The 15934-nt window shown below is 45.1% G+C and overlaps 1 protein-coding gene and 1 long non-coding RNA gene across 2 annotated transcripts in view; one reads left to right on the forward strand and one right to left on the reverse strand.

Moving 5' to 3' along the window:
- LOC310838267 overlaps positions 1-15934 on the reverse strand; it is a 466315-nt gene that overhangs the window by 218688 nt on the left and 231693 nt on the right. The window lies entirely within an intron of this gene.
- The window catches only part of LRIG1 (leucine rich repeats and immunoglobulin like domains 1), a 140240-nt gene that overhangs the window by 119727 nt on the left and 4579 nt on the right, over positions 1-15934 (forward strand). The window contains exons 11-18 of the mRNA XM_083723329.1: positions 2531-2602; positions 4307-4470; positions 7949-8266; positions 9455-9736; positions 10479-10898; positions 12467-12592; positions 13377-13520; positions 15525-15827. Coding sequence (XP_083579455.1) covers positions 2531-2602; positions 4307-4470; positions 7949-8266; positions 9455-9736; positions 10479-10898; positions 12467-12592; positions 13377-13520; positions 15525-15827 — 1829 coding nt within the window. The remainder of the gene's footprint in view (positions 1-2530; positions 2603-4306; positions 4471-7948; positions 8267-9454; positions 9737-10478; positions 10899-12466; positions 12593-13376; positions 13521-15524; positions 15828-15934) is intronic.

Here is a 15934-nt window from a genome sequence, read left to right on the forward strand (position 1 = left end):
TGTGAGAGCCAGCTGCTTCCTTCTCATTATAAGTCAGCTCCAACGCTGACTCTTTTTTCTTCTTCTCGCTGCCAGGAAGAAAGTTATAGAACACATGGCCAATTTGCATGCTATTATTTTATTTTATTTTATTTTTTTAAAAACAACACACAGTGGAGTATATCTTATTTATTAAGACAAGAGGCACAGCAAAAATTCTAACCTACTGGGAAATGTGACCTGTTATTATTCCCTTTGCTCTCACGCTCCGTTTTGCCTTTGCTAATATCCTGAGGTAGTATCTTTCGCTCCGTTCTTCCTCTCCACCTGGGTCTCTGTGTTTAAAATGCAAGAGGGAGTGGGGGAACAAGTTCCACAGGAGTCCCTCTCCGTTTATTTTGCTAGTGAAGCCGAGCAAGCTGTAAGGCAACCAGCAGCAAGGAAATGGTGCACATGTGTGTTGCTTTTGCATTGACGGATAACCTCTCTTTATTTGAAATGAACTCTCAATATGGCGAGCAGTATCGGATGGTAACATTGACTGGGTGGCATGTTCTTCTGCATTGCCTCCATGTCTGCATTATGGATCCTTACACTGCCATATTGTAGGCTTGAAACGTTTCAAAAGTTCAGCCCCCACCCCATATTTCTGTCTTCCCTTCCACTCCCTTTTCTGGCAGTGGGACCATGACAAATTTGCAATAAGTTGTTTGACCTAAAAAAGCCAAACTGTTCCCAGTTAATTGGGCAGCAGATTTTTTAAAACAAACAAACATATAAATAAAAAAATATACTTATTATTTAATGCAAGTACAGTGATACCTCCGGTTGCGAATGGGATACGTTCCGGAGGTCTGGCCAGATCCCGAGGTTTCTCTCTCTTCAGGGAGAGGAAAGTGGAAGACAGTTTCATTTCTGCACGGAATCTTTTGGCTGCAACTCATCATATTAGTAACGTTTAAAACATCAGTTCCCTTCGCAGTGTTTATTCAAAGCAGGTATAAACCATACAGTGAGAAGAACCCAGCATAACCATAATAGTCAGCCGCTAAAGGTCATGGTGTAATTAAGGTTTCTTTAACCGGGCATCAGCAGAGCTGGTTTTCTTACTGAAAATGGCAAGCACTCTGTTTCTTTGAGCTGATGCTGGATTTTTTTGGTGGGAGGGGGGATGTGGTGGAAGTAGCTCTTCCTTTTCTTATCCCCACATCTCGTCAGGAGTTAGATTCATCGGGGATCTTCTTCAAATAAGGAGAGTTTTAGATGGCCACATAAGCTTCTTATCTTAAATGTAGCTTTTCAACCGTTGGTCAGATAAAATCTTAAAGACATCTTACAGATGCCAGCTGTTTTAATGAACACTTACGATTCAGGAACAACACAATTGCACACATTTAAAATGACTATCCACAAGAAGTCATTAACATTGTGATTAGTTCCGTTAAGGACAAACTGGTCTTTGGTTCACACACTCCATGGGAAGATCTATACTGTCACACTAATTATAGCAATTAGTATGCAGTCGTCCCTCAGAAGTCGAACGGAATCCATTCCGGAAGTCCGTTTGAATTCCAAAATGTTCAGGAACCAAGACGCGGCTTCTGATTGGCTGCAGGAAGCTCCTGCAGCCAATCGGAAGCTGCTACGGATGTTTGGGTTCCAAAGAATGTTCACAAACCAGAACAATCACTTCTGGGTTTGCAGCGTTTGGGAGCCAAAACGTTTGTCTCTCAAGGCGCTCGACTTCCAAGGTACAACTGTATAGCTTTATGTCCAGTCCCCAAACACTTAACTATTTTTAGTGAAAGTGAGCCTGCTTCTTATGCTATGGCTTGAAGTAGTTTTGTTTCCAAAGTTAAAACTTACCATAGTTTGTTGGGTTTAGGTGCCGTGGCAGGTTGTAGTTAGTCTAAAATAGAAAAGAGGGCTTCTGAACTCCTCTCAGCCATGCTGGTGGGGGGGCGTGATCCTTAGACTTACAGTGGATAATTCTCATAGTTTAGTAATATTCACAGACATAGCCACTAAGCCACTGATTTGAATGAGCCACAGTCAAACATTGCACACTCCCACTTTTTCTGGTAAAGCCATAAGATGGATATTGGAAACGTTTGCTTTTGCTTTTTTTTAAGCACAGTTTAGCATTACGTCTGAACCCAACAAACTGTGGTTAATCTTTGTGTCATGTATCACGAGGTTCGCTCATTTCAACAAACCATGGTTTAGATGTAATGCTAAACTGCGCTTATTTGTATACAGAAGCAAAAACCTCAGATCTCATCATGGCCAAGCAGGAGGGGTAGCGGTGGGGGTGGGAGAGTCCAAAGCTCAGAGCCCCCCATTCCTATCATGATAAATCATTGTTTACATATACTAGTTCACTTGCCTGATTTATAGACAGCCTCTGATTAGTAGGAGTAGAAATATGATGAAGGAGCGCAGACCTATAAACCATTTGACAGGAAGTAAACTGACATGAAATCTGGTGGGGTGAAGAAAAACTGTTAACATTTATATGTATTGGTTTCTTTTAATGCTTTATTTTCTACAGGAATCTTGGAAATAATGCAATACGTTCTGTTCAGGAGGATGCATTTGCTAAGTTGAAGAACCTGAAGGAACTGTAAGTAATGGGGAGCGGGGCCGTTAAGATTTATCCTGTAATCTTTGGGCCATTGTTGCAACACCACCACCCCATCGGCTGCTCTCCCCCTCCCCAGCTACGCTCCCACTATTGCTGCTTTCCACTTGCCACCCCCACAAGCTATTTTTACGCTGGAGCAGATGTCAGAGACTCGTCTCACATTCAGTAACGAGTGAAACAGGATCTTCTCAGCAGTCCTTTCATTGGGCTGCATCTGTGCCCTTATCCATCTCCGTTCAGGAAATCTAGGCTCCTTTTCTCAAGCCTTACAGAGCATTCAGTGACTTACTTAATTTCTGGTGGCAAAGCAGTCTCTCCTTTTATAACTACATTTCGGGTATGCTGACATTTCAGCGATAAGCAGGTTTCAAATTTGATCCATGTGCCCACTTATTCTCTGGGATGGGAAAATTACGTTAGCAGATCTAACACTTCAGCTGCATCAGTGGGATCTTGTTTAGTACATTGCCAAACATCCTGTCTCATGATAATCTCCAAACCGGCTCCCCCCTTCCAATGTTAATACGCTGCTTTATGCTCTACCATATGTTCAAGCAATATTAGTTGTCCAGGATCTAAATTTATTAGCTCACTTTCCAGGTGAACATGTGTTTGTTTGTGTGTGTGCACGCATACACCTGTCCAAGATCTTATGAATTGTACCAACCAAGAACTTTTCCATTAGATGCCATTTCACTTAAAACATAGTTTAGAGATGCACTCACCATCATATTCAGGATCTGTAAGAAGTAATTGCTTGCTTGCTTCCATTTTACGAAATTCTAGTAGCCATGTCCCTAGACCTGAAAAGAGGCAACTTGGCTTACAGAATTTGCAACCAGAAGATGCGGTGATGGACAGTGTCTTAGATAGCTTCCGCCCTCCCCACAAAGGACTTTTACGGAGCGCTTACTCTCTGTTAAGACAGATGGTATATCTGCCTTATACAGATAGATATTGCCTCTCATAGGAAGCTAGCAAGCAAGTTAAAAGCTATTAGCCTTTTTTTCCTAGTTCACTAACTTTGCGGCACAGGATGACCTGAAAGAAACAAGTAACAATCACCATCTCCGGTTTAAAAAAGGGTTGTTCACCTGCGGTGAATTAATACTCACCCCGGGTGACCAGGCAAGCAGCTATTTATAAAGGTCATGTGCAGGGTCAGATTAATGTCTCATATATTATTCCCCCGCTCTTCACCCTGAATGCTCAGCTCAAGGCCAACGTTTTGTCTACTATACCACCAGCAGACACTCTCCGCCATTCTGTTGCCTGGGATTCCTTTGGGATCAGTGTAGAATGGTACCTCTAGTTACGAACTTAATTCGTTCCGGAGGTCCGTTCTTAACCTGAAACTGTTCTTAACTAGACGTGTGCATTTGCTAATGGAGCCTCTTGCTGCCACTGCACCGCCGGCACACGATTTCTGTTCTCATCCTGGGGCAAAGTTCTCAACTTGAGGTAACTCTCCTAGGTTAGTGGAGTTTGTAACCCGAAGCATTTGTAACCTAAGGCATTTGTAACTCGAGGTACCACTGTATATATAAGGCAGGAAGGCTGCCCTATTAGCAGCCATTATTTTTTCGTTTGTCAGTATCTGGGTTGCTGTTTGCATTAAAATTCCCTTTCAAGTTTCACAAGAGACCTTTTTTCCCCTTTTGCATTTTGTTTGCTTCCATCTAGCCGCATAAACAGTGAGAGCTTCCTGTGTGATTGTCAGCTGAAATGGTTGCCGCAGTGGTTAACCAACAGGGAACTGCAGCCGTTTGTGGAAGCTACCTGCGCCCACCCAGAGTCATTAAAGGGCAGAAGCATTTTCGATGTGGCTGCAGAAAGTTTTGTGTGTGGTAAGTCTTGGCTGTAGCTTGGTAATCTTGAGGTTGCTTTGGAGGGCAAGCCCTGACGCAGGAATGTTTGTATATTTTGTGGCCGGCTTGTTCTTCTGTATGCAGTGGAGTGGAGCGTACATAGGATTTAAATTCTTCACTGGGCAGAGCTGGTTTTATATCAGAACTGCACTTAAATTGGCAGTGTGTGGCAGCATGTATCTGGAGCAGCGATTTCCAAAGGGGGGCGGGAGGCATTAATAAGACATGGAGAAGTTTTTTGGTAGAAGTGGTAGAGAACAACTTTGGACATTCCCGAGTGTCTCCTCCATTTCAATCTTGTTTTCATGGGACAGCGATTGCCTGGGCATAGGATTTTCATCTTGTCTCTTCAGCTTTAGGAATTATTATTTTGCACTACCTTTCAGCAGCACAAGGAGACCTTCAGTGTGTCTGTAGGAGGAATGTTCACTCAAGCTAGCTGACGTCGTGTTAACACTTTTCTCCTGAATAGTCCTTCTCGGAGCCTTTTCATTGCTGCTGCTGCTGCTTCAGGGAAAGATTGCAAACCAGCGTGGCAAATAGAGAACAGCTGAATACACACGTGCTTCGTTTTTTTGTCTTTTAAAGTGGAATAGTTTAAAAGCGTAGAGACAGAGCCAAAGTTGCAGTTGTTCATACTTTCCTCCTCTTAAACTGAATGGGTCGTGGGTTCTCCCCGAAACTTTCCCCCTCTGTTCAGCTTGTTTATTGATGTAGAATTCAAGCTGTCGCGATTTGTCGGGCATTGCTAGCTTTGCATGGAGAATAGCAGCTTCAGGAGGATCTCTCCACTTTCGTTGAAAGCCCCATTCATCATCCCTGTTGGAGTATGTCCATATTGTACTCTGCAATCAGATAGGCACAAATATACAGACACCTGCTCAGAACACAGGAACATCTCATCTGCTCGGATGATCTCATCCTCCAGCTGTGCGTGTATTAAAAGCTGATTAGGAAATCCATAGGCAGCAGCTCAGATAATGCTACAGTTCTACCCACCCATAGCAACCAATGGCTGTGGCCGCACCTTGTTTACTGCATGAAGTTAAGGTCACTCTCTGTTGATGAAAGCAGCAGCTCTCGGATTAGGAAACCAAGCCATGAATAAGAACGTAAATGAGAGGTTATGGTTATGCTTCCCAAACTCAAGAGCAAAGGGCCTGTCACAGCCTTTCCCAAGCTGGTGTCCTCCATGCGTTTTGGACTAAGAACAGCATGGCTGTGCTAGGTTGGACTGGCAGTTGTAGTTGAAAACATTTGAAGGGAACCAGGTTGGAGAATGTGGGTTAATACAGAACTCCACTTCTCAGCAATACAGGCAGCTTTATGCTCTCAGCCCTGGCAAATCCAGACGTACGTAGTTCTGGCATAATGCCTGGCTCAGCAGCAACTGCCAGGATTGCTCTACCTGGTGGGAGCTGGGAGAGAGGAGCAGAAGATAAATTTGGAAATAGTGTTTAGAGAGCCTTAGAAGCTGGGACCACATGCCAGAGGGTGAATGGGCAGGCAGGATTTTTCTCTACTCCACCTGAGGCTTCTGTTACAGTCAGTGTTACTATATTGAACTGTACTGACCATTTGCCTGTCCTCGTGTGGCATTTATTACATTTCATAGCTGATCGGCCCCTGACTTGCCAAACTGATGTTAATTCAATTACGAAGTAGAGAGGGATTTTGAGAGTAACGCAATCTACTCCCTCTTCAGTAGAAGGCTTCCCCGCCTCCCTTGACCCCCAACTCAAACCATTTCAGTGGGTCTTCATCCATCAACGCCTTAAAAATATATATTGAATCCTGGGATGCAGATTCCACAAATTATCTGAGTAGTCTCTTCCATTGTTCATCTGTTCTTAACAGTTAGGATTGAAGGCAACAAGAAAGAGAACACGTCCTATGTCAGTTTTCTGCCTCCCTTCACATGAGTCGCTTGTTGCTTTTCTTCCACTGGTGTTGGTGAATCTTAAAATCACCTTCCTTTATCACACCTATTCAGGTATTTGGACGCTGACGTCATTGTGAGCTCTGCAATCTTATTTTCTTTTGTATTGTTCCCACAGGGCCAACTCAGACACACAAAAATACCGTGTGATTGATTATGTCATGGAGAAGGCTAGATGAAAGCCTTTCCCTCTGACATGCCAGCCTTTTGGGGGATTGTCCTCTCCTCCACACACACATACACACACACACACACACACACACACACACACACAAAATGTAATATGAAGTAATCCAGCTGGAGTGGGAAAACTAGCCTTTCCTATCAATATTGGACTGCAACACCCATCATTCTTGAGTGCTGGCTATCTTAGCTAGAGTTGATGGTAGTCCAACAACATTTGGAAGGGTGCTGGAGTCCACACTCATACTGTTTGGGAAGGGGAAAACTGTACCATGTGCTTTCTCCATCTTTCGGAATTGCTCTCAGGCTGCCTTTAATAATGTAGTACGTTGGCATTCCAAACCTCTTTCTTTCTTCACCACTGAATCCCATTCAGATTTAATCTGCCCATTGAGTTTCTCCATTCCATCAGTAATGGCTGTGTTTTTTTTGGGTGGGGGGAAAACGTTCAACATTGAAATCAGAGATGCCTTTTGTGTGACTAATAAATTAAGCTGCTTGGAACTCAGCTAAACCAAATAGCCCTCAATGTCAGGCCTCAAGAGCAGAAGCCTCTTTGCCTTGGAAGGGTGACAACCAGCTACATCTGCCGTTCCTTCGACATCTTTGTGCCAGGATGCTATCCTGCCTGTCAGCACTTGTCACTGGTGACGTTAATTGCAACAGTTGCTGTAACTCTTAACAAATTAACATTGTCAGCCTGTGGTAGCAGCACTTGGAGGGCATCTCTCAGGGACCAGCTGACGGAAGATGGAAATAAGGTGGCGCGTGCATGCATGCAGATATATATATCTGCATACCTTGGCATTTCCACGCCCCCTTCCTAAAATAAATTGGCCAGATGGTTCAGTTGTAAGTCAGTAGAAAGCACTGGTTTCTCCTTTCACCCAAAGGATTGATGGCAATCCTTTTTGCCATATGTCTCCCATTTCATATTATATCTAGCTCACACCAGGTTATTCCATGCACCAGCCCTAAATTCAGAAGATTTGCTTTGGTATTCCTTCTGGTATTTTGGGTGCTGCCTATTGCTTCATTTTTGCAAACAGGCAATCACACGTTTCCGTAAACCCGAGAATTGTTCAGTTTATAATTACGGTAAAATGAGACTACAGTGGGAAAACACTCAATAGGCAACCGCCCAGGCTCGTATTATTTGTAGGTATCGAGCATTTTGCTGCGTTTGACTTGCACGGCCAGGAATTGGATGAACAGCAGCTTTTCTTAGTGCTCTTCCACATAGGAAAACGCCTTGGGAAGGTGTTGAGATTTGAATGCCCCGTGGCCACGGCATCTTTCTAAACACTGCTTTTGCATTCTGTTTTCTTTTCTCAGAGGATTTCCCCAAGCCCAAAATTATCGTTGAGCCGGAAAATACAATGGCTGTTCTTGGCAAGAGCATCCGCTTCACCTGCTCAGCAGTCAGCAGCAGTAGCTCCCCCATGACCTTTGCCTGGAAGAAGGACAACGAAATTCTGCACCATGCCGAGATGGAGAACTTTGCCCATGTCCGGACCAGAGATGGTGTGGTGTGGTTCACCACCATTCTGCATCTGCGCCATGTCTCTTTCAACCACAAGGGGTGCTACCAGTGCATCATCACCAATCATTTCGGTTCTACCTATTCTCACAAAGCTCAGCTCACAGTGAATGGTGAGTAAGAATTTCATAAGGTAAAGGGACCCCTGACCGTTAGGTCTAGTCGTGGCCGACTCGGGGGTTGCGGCGCTCATCTCGCTTTATTGGCCGAGGGAGCCGGCGTACAGCTTCCGGGTCATGTGGCCAGCATGACTAAGCCGCTTCTGGCGAACCAGAGCAGTGCACGGAAACGCCGTTTACCTTCCCGCCGGAGTGGTACCTATTTATCTACTTGCACTTTGACGTGCTTTCGAACTGCTAGGTTGGCAGGAGTTTCATAGCTAGGGCTAAAATTACATAACCATCTAAAATTTTGGAGATTTATTTTAAAGCATGGTGACCAAAAGAGGGAGAGCACACATGTCCAAAGGGCAGGGCAGCCTGTGTTTAAAAAACTGAAGAAGAGCAATGATTCAAAATGCATCAGGATGCTTCTATAAACCACGGTTTGCACCCTTCCCTGACGCATGGTAGTATTACATGTCATATTGCTTTTGGAGGTAGTTTGGTCCCCACCCTGCACTCAGCTCTCACCCGTGACTCCTAGAAGTTGTCAGCATGCAACAGTAGCCACACCCCGGGAGCAGTTTTGACTGGCCAGCTAAACCAAGTGAGGGTAGTTGATGGGTCCCAAACCCTCAGTGAGTTAGGGACTTCCCTGCATGCAAAGACAGGCTCCGGCAGATTGTGCAGATGAGACAGACAGTGGGTGCCACGGTCAAGGTGGTGGTTTCTGCACATGCTGGAGAGGGGAGAGAGGGGTAGGCGGGGCTTATCATCCTAGCCAACCTTACAGGATATTTTGGGGGAAAGAAAAGGCAAACCCTATACAAATCCAGAGTGGAGGCCCTAAGATGGTTGGATGGCGCTTTTTACGCCTCCTTCCGGCAACTCCTGCAGCCAAGCTGGTGCCAAACCTATTGCTCTGCTTTCCTTTGAATTACACCAGTGACGTTGAGAGGGTGGTTTGGGCATCTGGGCAGCCTAGGACCACCATACACACTGCTTGCGCCCCAGGGAGGTCTCTTTGGCACTGCTAACGCGGTGGTTTGACTCCATTCCTGAAGGCACACTTCATTGTCTCTCGAGACGGACAGATGCCAATGATGACGCTGGATAGATTTTAAATTCTAACATTGGAAGAATGATGGCTGCTGTTCTTCAAGAATCGTTGCTACTCTCAATTCTCCTTGTCCCTCACAGTGTTGCCATCGTTCCTCAAAACTCCCCATGACATTGCAGCCCGGACAGGGACAACAGCCCGGTTGGAATGTGCTGCTGAAGGTCACCCGACCCCACAGATTGCTTGGCAGAAAGATGGAGGCACTGACTTCCCTGCAGCTCGTGAGCGCCGGATGCACGTCATGCCTGACGATGATGTCTTCTTCATCACGGACGTGAAGATAGAGGATATGGGGATGTACAGCTGCACTGCTCAAAATTCTGCTGGTTCTGTGTCAGCAAATGCTACCCTGACTGTGCTAGGTAAGGAAATTTGCTTCCTTTGGGAGGGGAAGTCTGGGCCATTCATTTCAGATGCATTAATTTTATACTGATGTCCCTTTAGAAATTTCAAAGTTGTGGTGTTTTAAGACACCATTGTCAATAATGGATGGGCGTAGATAGCTACAGCAGAGAGGACCCAAGTTAACTCTGTTTGGGATGGGCAGAGGGTGATAAGGAAGGGTTATAAGAATTTGTAGGCTGGGGCCTGGGGTTTTTGGACAGTATTTATCAGAAAACAAGTTTGGTTTCCTTGGAATATAGAACCTTGGAGACATGTATCAATACACCAGAAGCCCGAAAGTTACAATACCAGAAGTCTCGGACGTTTCTGCTGCTATATCACTGCCAGTTCCCTGTTGTTAGGCTTGTAACCTGGCTGATTTATAGTATCATGCCTTGCTTTTCCTTTGGGGCTAGGTGGGAAGAGAGTTGTGGCACTATTATTGCAGTCTTTTTGAATCTGTCACGTTTGCATACACTTAGATGCGCACACATACACCTGTAGCTGAATATTTATTGGGGAAAAGGTATACCTCAGCCGTTGCTATTTGTTGCAAGGAAAGGCAGAAAGGCAGCCCAGAACTGAGCGAGTTCAGGTTTCTTAAAGAACACAGTGTCGTCCAAAGCCTTTGTTTCATAACTGTGCTGTTGAAGTCGAGAGGCTTAGCCCATAGCATGAATTTTCTGTGGGCTTGACATCTCTTTCTCTGGATCCTTACAGAGACTCCGAGCTTGGTTCACCCACTGGAAGATCGTGTTGTATCTGTGGGCGAAACTGTGGTCCTGCAGTGCAAAGCGACAGGAAGTCCACCTCCACGCATTACATGGCTGAAGGGCGATCAGTCTCTGCTGGTCACTGAAAGGCATCACTTTACCCCAGGCAAACAGCTGCTTATTGTCCGGAACGTTGTGATGGAAGATGCCGGGAAATACACCTGTGAGATATCAAACACTGTTGGGACCGAACGGGCGCACAGCCAAGTGAGCGTGCTGCCATTGCTCGGCTGCCGAAAAGACGGCACCACCGTTGGGATCATCATTATTGCTGTGGTCTGCAGCATTGTGTTGACGTCTCTGGTTTGGGTGTGCATCATCTATCAAACCAGGAAGAAGAGTGAAGAATACAGTGTCACAAACACAGGTAGGCCCAGAGTCTTCTTTTGGGTAACCAGACATATATCAAAAGGGGCTAGTTTTTGAAGCAGCCCCCATCATATAACCAACATTCATAGCTGGCTTACTTTACTGCAGATACAGAGAGTGCTTCCAGGTATCCCAGGTGGAATTGTTTTCTGTTTGCATGGTTTACAGGCAGGGTCCTGGTTCTCGCACCTCTTCGTACTGCCCAGGAATTTTGCAAACCCAGAACGTAGCCCCTTGTACTGCCAGCATTTTTTTACTTTTTTACCTGTCATTTGGCTAAACGCCCAGCATTTCCCTAAATGTTCTTGGGTGTCTGTCTCTCCTCCAGAACACCCAGTTTATTTATTTATTAAAACACGCACAGACTTCCCTTAGTCCTGTTGGGTTTCTGGGTGGCACACCCAACAAAAATTAGCATCCTAAATGCAAAAAAGCAAACGCGAACGATAAAACATAAAAAAGTTCTTATCCTCCAGCTTTTTGGAGTTGGGGCACAACTGCAGCTGCGGTCAAGTTCCTGCCTGAAATAGTACCAAGGAAACAAGCCGCTCAAGCGAAAATTCAAAAGCAGTGTTGCAATAACTCAGATACAAGCGCTGCCAGAAAGTTGCTGTCAGCTAGCCGGGCAGGGCCCTTCTGGGAGCTCTTCCTGGAGGCCATGCCTGTCAACCGAAAGGGAGGTGCTTCTCAGAAGTGAAGGCTGCACCATCCAGGAACCACATGAGAAACAATGACACACGACACATATTTTAGAACAGTGTTGGTACACTCTAGAATAAAATCAGCAGAAATAAGTTGCTGGCTGCATGACCTGTAATAAAACTTTTTGGCTCCAGCTCTTGAAACACGATCCCCGCATAAGAAGGCATGCTAAGTTTTGAAGGGAGACACATCTTGTTCTCTGACATATTCGCTGAGTGCTCGTCAGCTGTTTTTGTGGGCCATGATTGAGCCAGCAGGTAAAGCTAACTGCATACCCTCTTTTGAACCAAAGTAGTGGGAATATCTCAGTGACTTAAGAACACGAGACTCTTACTGAATCAGACCAAAGGCATCGCCAGACCAGCATCCTTTTCCCAGCAATGGCTAGTCATAGCATATGCCTATGGGATGACTGAAAACAGAACAGGTTTCATATACATAACTTGTGTTGATATTGCTGACTAAAAAAAAAATTGGGCTGAGGAGCTTGGAGATATTCCCTGTGATGAAATGTTAGTATCTGTTCAGTCAGAGAACAGCTGGAAGATTTAACAGGAGCAAAAAAGTTTGAGCATAAAAGTGATTTGGAGGAGCACCAGGGTACCAGATATGTCTCCAGAATACTGTTCTCTGCATATACTAAATCTCTAAAGAGGACCAAGGGCAAATTTTCATTCAAAGAGCAAAAGAAGTCCGCCTATGTAGTCTCCCAAACTTTATCAGATGGCTCCTGAATAGCCTGGTTCAAAGATGGAGTGTAACCAAGTGCCCAGTGTCCAAATCTAGTCTTTTCCCTAGTTTCAATGCCAATATTGTGCTCTAACGCTGGCCCTTCACTTTTGTCTCCTTTCCCTGTATTTCCAGATGAAACCATTGTGCCACCTGATGTGCCAAGCTATCTGTCCTCCCAAGGGACACTGTCAGAACGGCAAGAAGCAGTGGCCAGGGTGGAAAATGGCCAACAGCCCAATGGACACATCCAGAGCAATGGTATGGGAAGAACTCTGCTGTCTGGCTACACTGTACTCCTTTTGCTTCTCTTATAACGCAATCCTATACATCAAGGATGGGAGGCCTTATAAGTATTTGCTGGATTATGGCTTCCATCATCCCTGACCATTGGCCATGCTGACCGAGGCTAATGGGAGCTGGAGTCTAACCATTTTTTGAGGGCAAAAAGTTTGTCACCCCTATGATATATGTCTGTCCACTTAGCCCACTGAGTTTAATTGAATTTAATCTCAGGCAAACGGGTATAGAATTATAGTCTTAAGGGACTATCTGCACATTCACTGAAATTACATGGTCAGGTCCTTCCTGGACTGTCCCATTTCAGACCGAAGGTTGGGGGGGTGCCTTTTGGGGTGTTCTCTTATGACACATATTCCTGCACGTAGAGAACTAGCTACATATCAAGGGCAGAGCTAGGCTTAAAACCTTTCTCAAAACTGCTATTTTTCTGCATCAAGAACTGTTGGAGCACATAAGACAAGCTTCATTATTAATAGTATAGACATCAAAGAGCTCCTATAATTTTTATAAACATATAATTCAGCTTACAGATAAAAGATGACCAAACCATGACTTCCTGAGCAGATGTTCCCGGCTACACTAGCTTTCACTGTGTGTGCATGGAGATGTTTCAGCACCAAACTGACCTTTGCGGTTTTGTGGACCTCTGGTTTTCCCTTTCCATATATTCGGACAGCTAATGTATTCATCTTTCTTATCTGCAAACATTTGTACATCTGGTCACTTTGTCATTTTGTTGCAGGGGTTTGCCAGACCGATGCAGCAAGAGATACAGAAGTCGATTCTCACCCTGTTTACCAACAGCCAAAGCTCTGCTTAGGATACAGCAAAGAAGTTTGGAAAGGAGATGATATAGCTGACAGGGCACTCGTCGCAGATAAGACAGGTATGGAACCTATTAATCTGCGAAAGCATTTTGGAAAATTCACTTTAATAAAGACCACGAGCACATCAAAGAAGCCTTTTCTTAGACATTCAGAGAATTTTTTATTTATTTTATATTTATTGAAACCATTATATACACACTTCGTTTAAAATCCCACCTTTCCTGGTTTCCAACTAGATTTCCGTGCCACCTTCATTCATAAGTAGCAGTTGTCTTAACAGCTGTGAAAGCATCATATTATTATTATTTTGTCTGAAAGCTGGGTAGAATCTAGAGAGCATGAATTGTTTAGGGAGTTACTCACCAAAATGAGTAAGGAGCTATATAAGATTATTCCTCATGCCTATTTGTGGGTCCTGCCCCTTTTAGTGATAGTGGCATGAGAGAATCTCTGTAAAGGCTGTAATCCAGAATGGCTCAATAATACCTTTTATTGACTCACTTCTCCTTGGCAAGGATAATCAGCCTTTGTGCTGTGCTGAACTCTTTAAGTGTAATTCTCAAGTTTGCTGTCCACAACAGCACACAAGGTTGTATCGGCCCGTGATTGTCTACCCAATTAAGAGGTCACAGTTGAACTGCAAACAAATCAAAATGTAAACATGCATTATATATTGGCAAAGATGCATTATATATTGACAAAGAGCAGCAAAATGGCAGAAATGGGCATATAAGTTGTGGGTGGGAGGCAAGGTGCTTAAGACTTGTCCTGTGTACCATTTTCCCCTCTTGCAGTCCCTTCCCTTCTAAACACATATACAGTGGTGCCTCGCAAGACGAAATTAATTCGTTCTGCAAGTTTTTTCTTCTTGCGAGTTTTTCGTCTTGCGAAGCACAGTTTCCCATAGGAATGCATTGAAAATCAATTAATGCGTTCCTATGGAGACCGCTTGCCAGGCTGGCGGTGCGGAGAAGGGCTTTTCTCCCCACCGCAAGCCTTCAGGACAGGTACGGGAACAGAGGGGAAGGCGCGCAGCGCTTCTCCTCTGTTCCCGGGGCCTGCGGTGGGAGGAGGGTTTTTCCTCCCCACCGCCAACATTCAGAACAGCATTTTGAATGTTGGCGGTGGGAAGGAAAACCCTCCTCCCACCGCAAGTCTTCAGGACAGCCATCCGAAGGCTGGCGCGGGGAGAAGGCCTCTCCGCCCCACCGCCAGCCTTTGGAGGAGGTCCGAGGACAGTGGGGAAGACGCGCTGCGCTTCCCCACTGTCCCGGAGATTTCCCTATGGGCTTTCGTCTTGCGAAGGAAGCCCATAGGGAAATTCATTTTGCGAAGCGCCTCCAAAACGGAAAACCCTTTCGTCTAGCGGGTTTTCCGTCTTGCGAGGCATTCGTCTTGCGGGGCACCACTGTATTTAATTCCCCCTTGAGGGGGAAAAATCAGCAAAAGAAGAGTAGCAGTTGAAAAGCAGCAGGCAGGTGGAGGACTGGTGTTTTCCTGCTTCACGTCATGCCCTTCCTCTACTGTTTTTTATCTGACCATCAGAGAACCAACTTCCTGAATCAGCATCTATTTATTTCCTTTCTTATGCTGTGATGGAGATGATGCATTAGCATTAAGGCCACCCAAATCCTGCTTCACAAAGAGCTGGGTTCTGTGACATGCGCCGTTTTGAAAATTAAGTGCAATACGTGGCTTATTCTTTGTAATTCAAAAGGAGAGGCAAGAAAGTTCAGGGTATTGTGATCCCGCGTTTGACCTGTGCGAATTTTACTCAATAACTCCCTCCAGCTTCTGATATTTCACTAGAGCAGTAACTTCATAGCATTTGCCATCATGAGGGACAGAGGCTTGCTTTTCGTTTAAAATGATTTAGCATCCTAAGAAGCTCAGCTTTCAGAATGACAGCATATGCCTAATCCTAGCTATGGTGAGGAACAAAAGGGCATATAATAAGACAAGTCAGTTATTGAAGCTACCATTGCCTATTTTGTCTGAAGCACCACTGCCCCCAAAGTCATGGTTGCTTTAAAAGAATAATAACCTGCCTTTTCTCCCTCCAGGCTACAGCTTGCCAGTTGTGTGTACTGATTGCAGCGGGAGCACTGACAGCATGAGCGTCACCATTTACCCCAAGGATCCAGATTACGGCCCTCTGCCTACAGAGACTGTGCCTTCAAATGCTTCCAAAAGCAAAGAGTCCAGCAGGCAGGACAGCATACCTGCTGCTAACCGCCAAGGTCCTCTAAAGTGCAACGGGAGCGCAAGCAGCAGAAAATCAGATGGCAGCAGTACCATCTACCCCAGTAATCACGACAGGATGCCAGCTGCTAGCCGAGGCACACTGCCTCAGCCGGACAGCAAAGGTGCGTGCGTGTTTTAATCTCTTCAACATGCCTGCTACTACAGTCAGTAGAGCATGAGACTCTTGGCATCTCAGGGTCATGGGTTCAAGCCCACATTGGGCAAAAAG

Source organism: Podarcis gaigeae (assembly GCF_964106915.1).
Source record: "Podarcis gaigeae genome assembly, chromosome: 2".
Lineage (NCBI taxonomy): Eukaryota > Metazoa > Chordata > Lepidosauria > Squamata > Lacertidae > Podarcis > Podarcis gaigeae.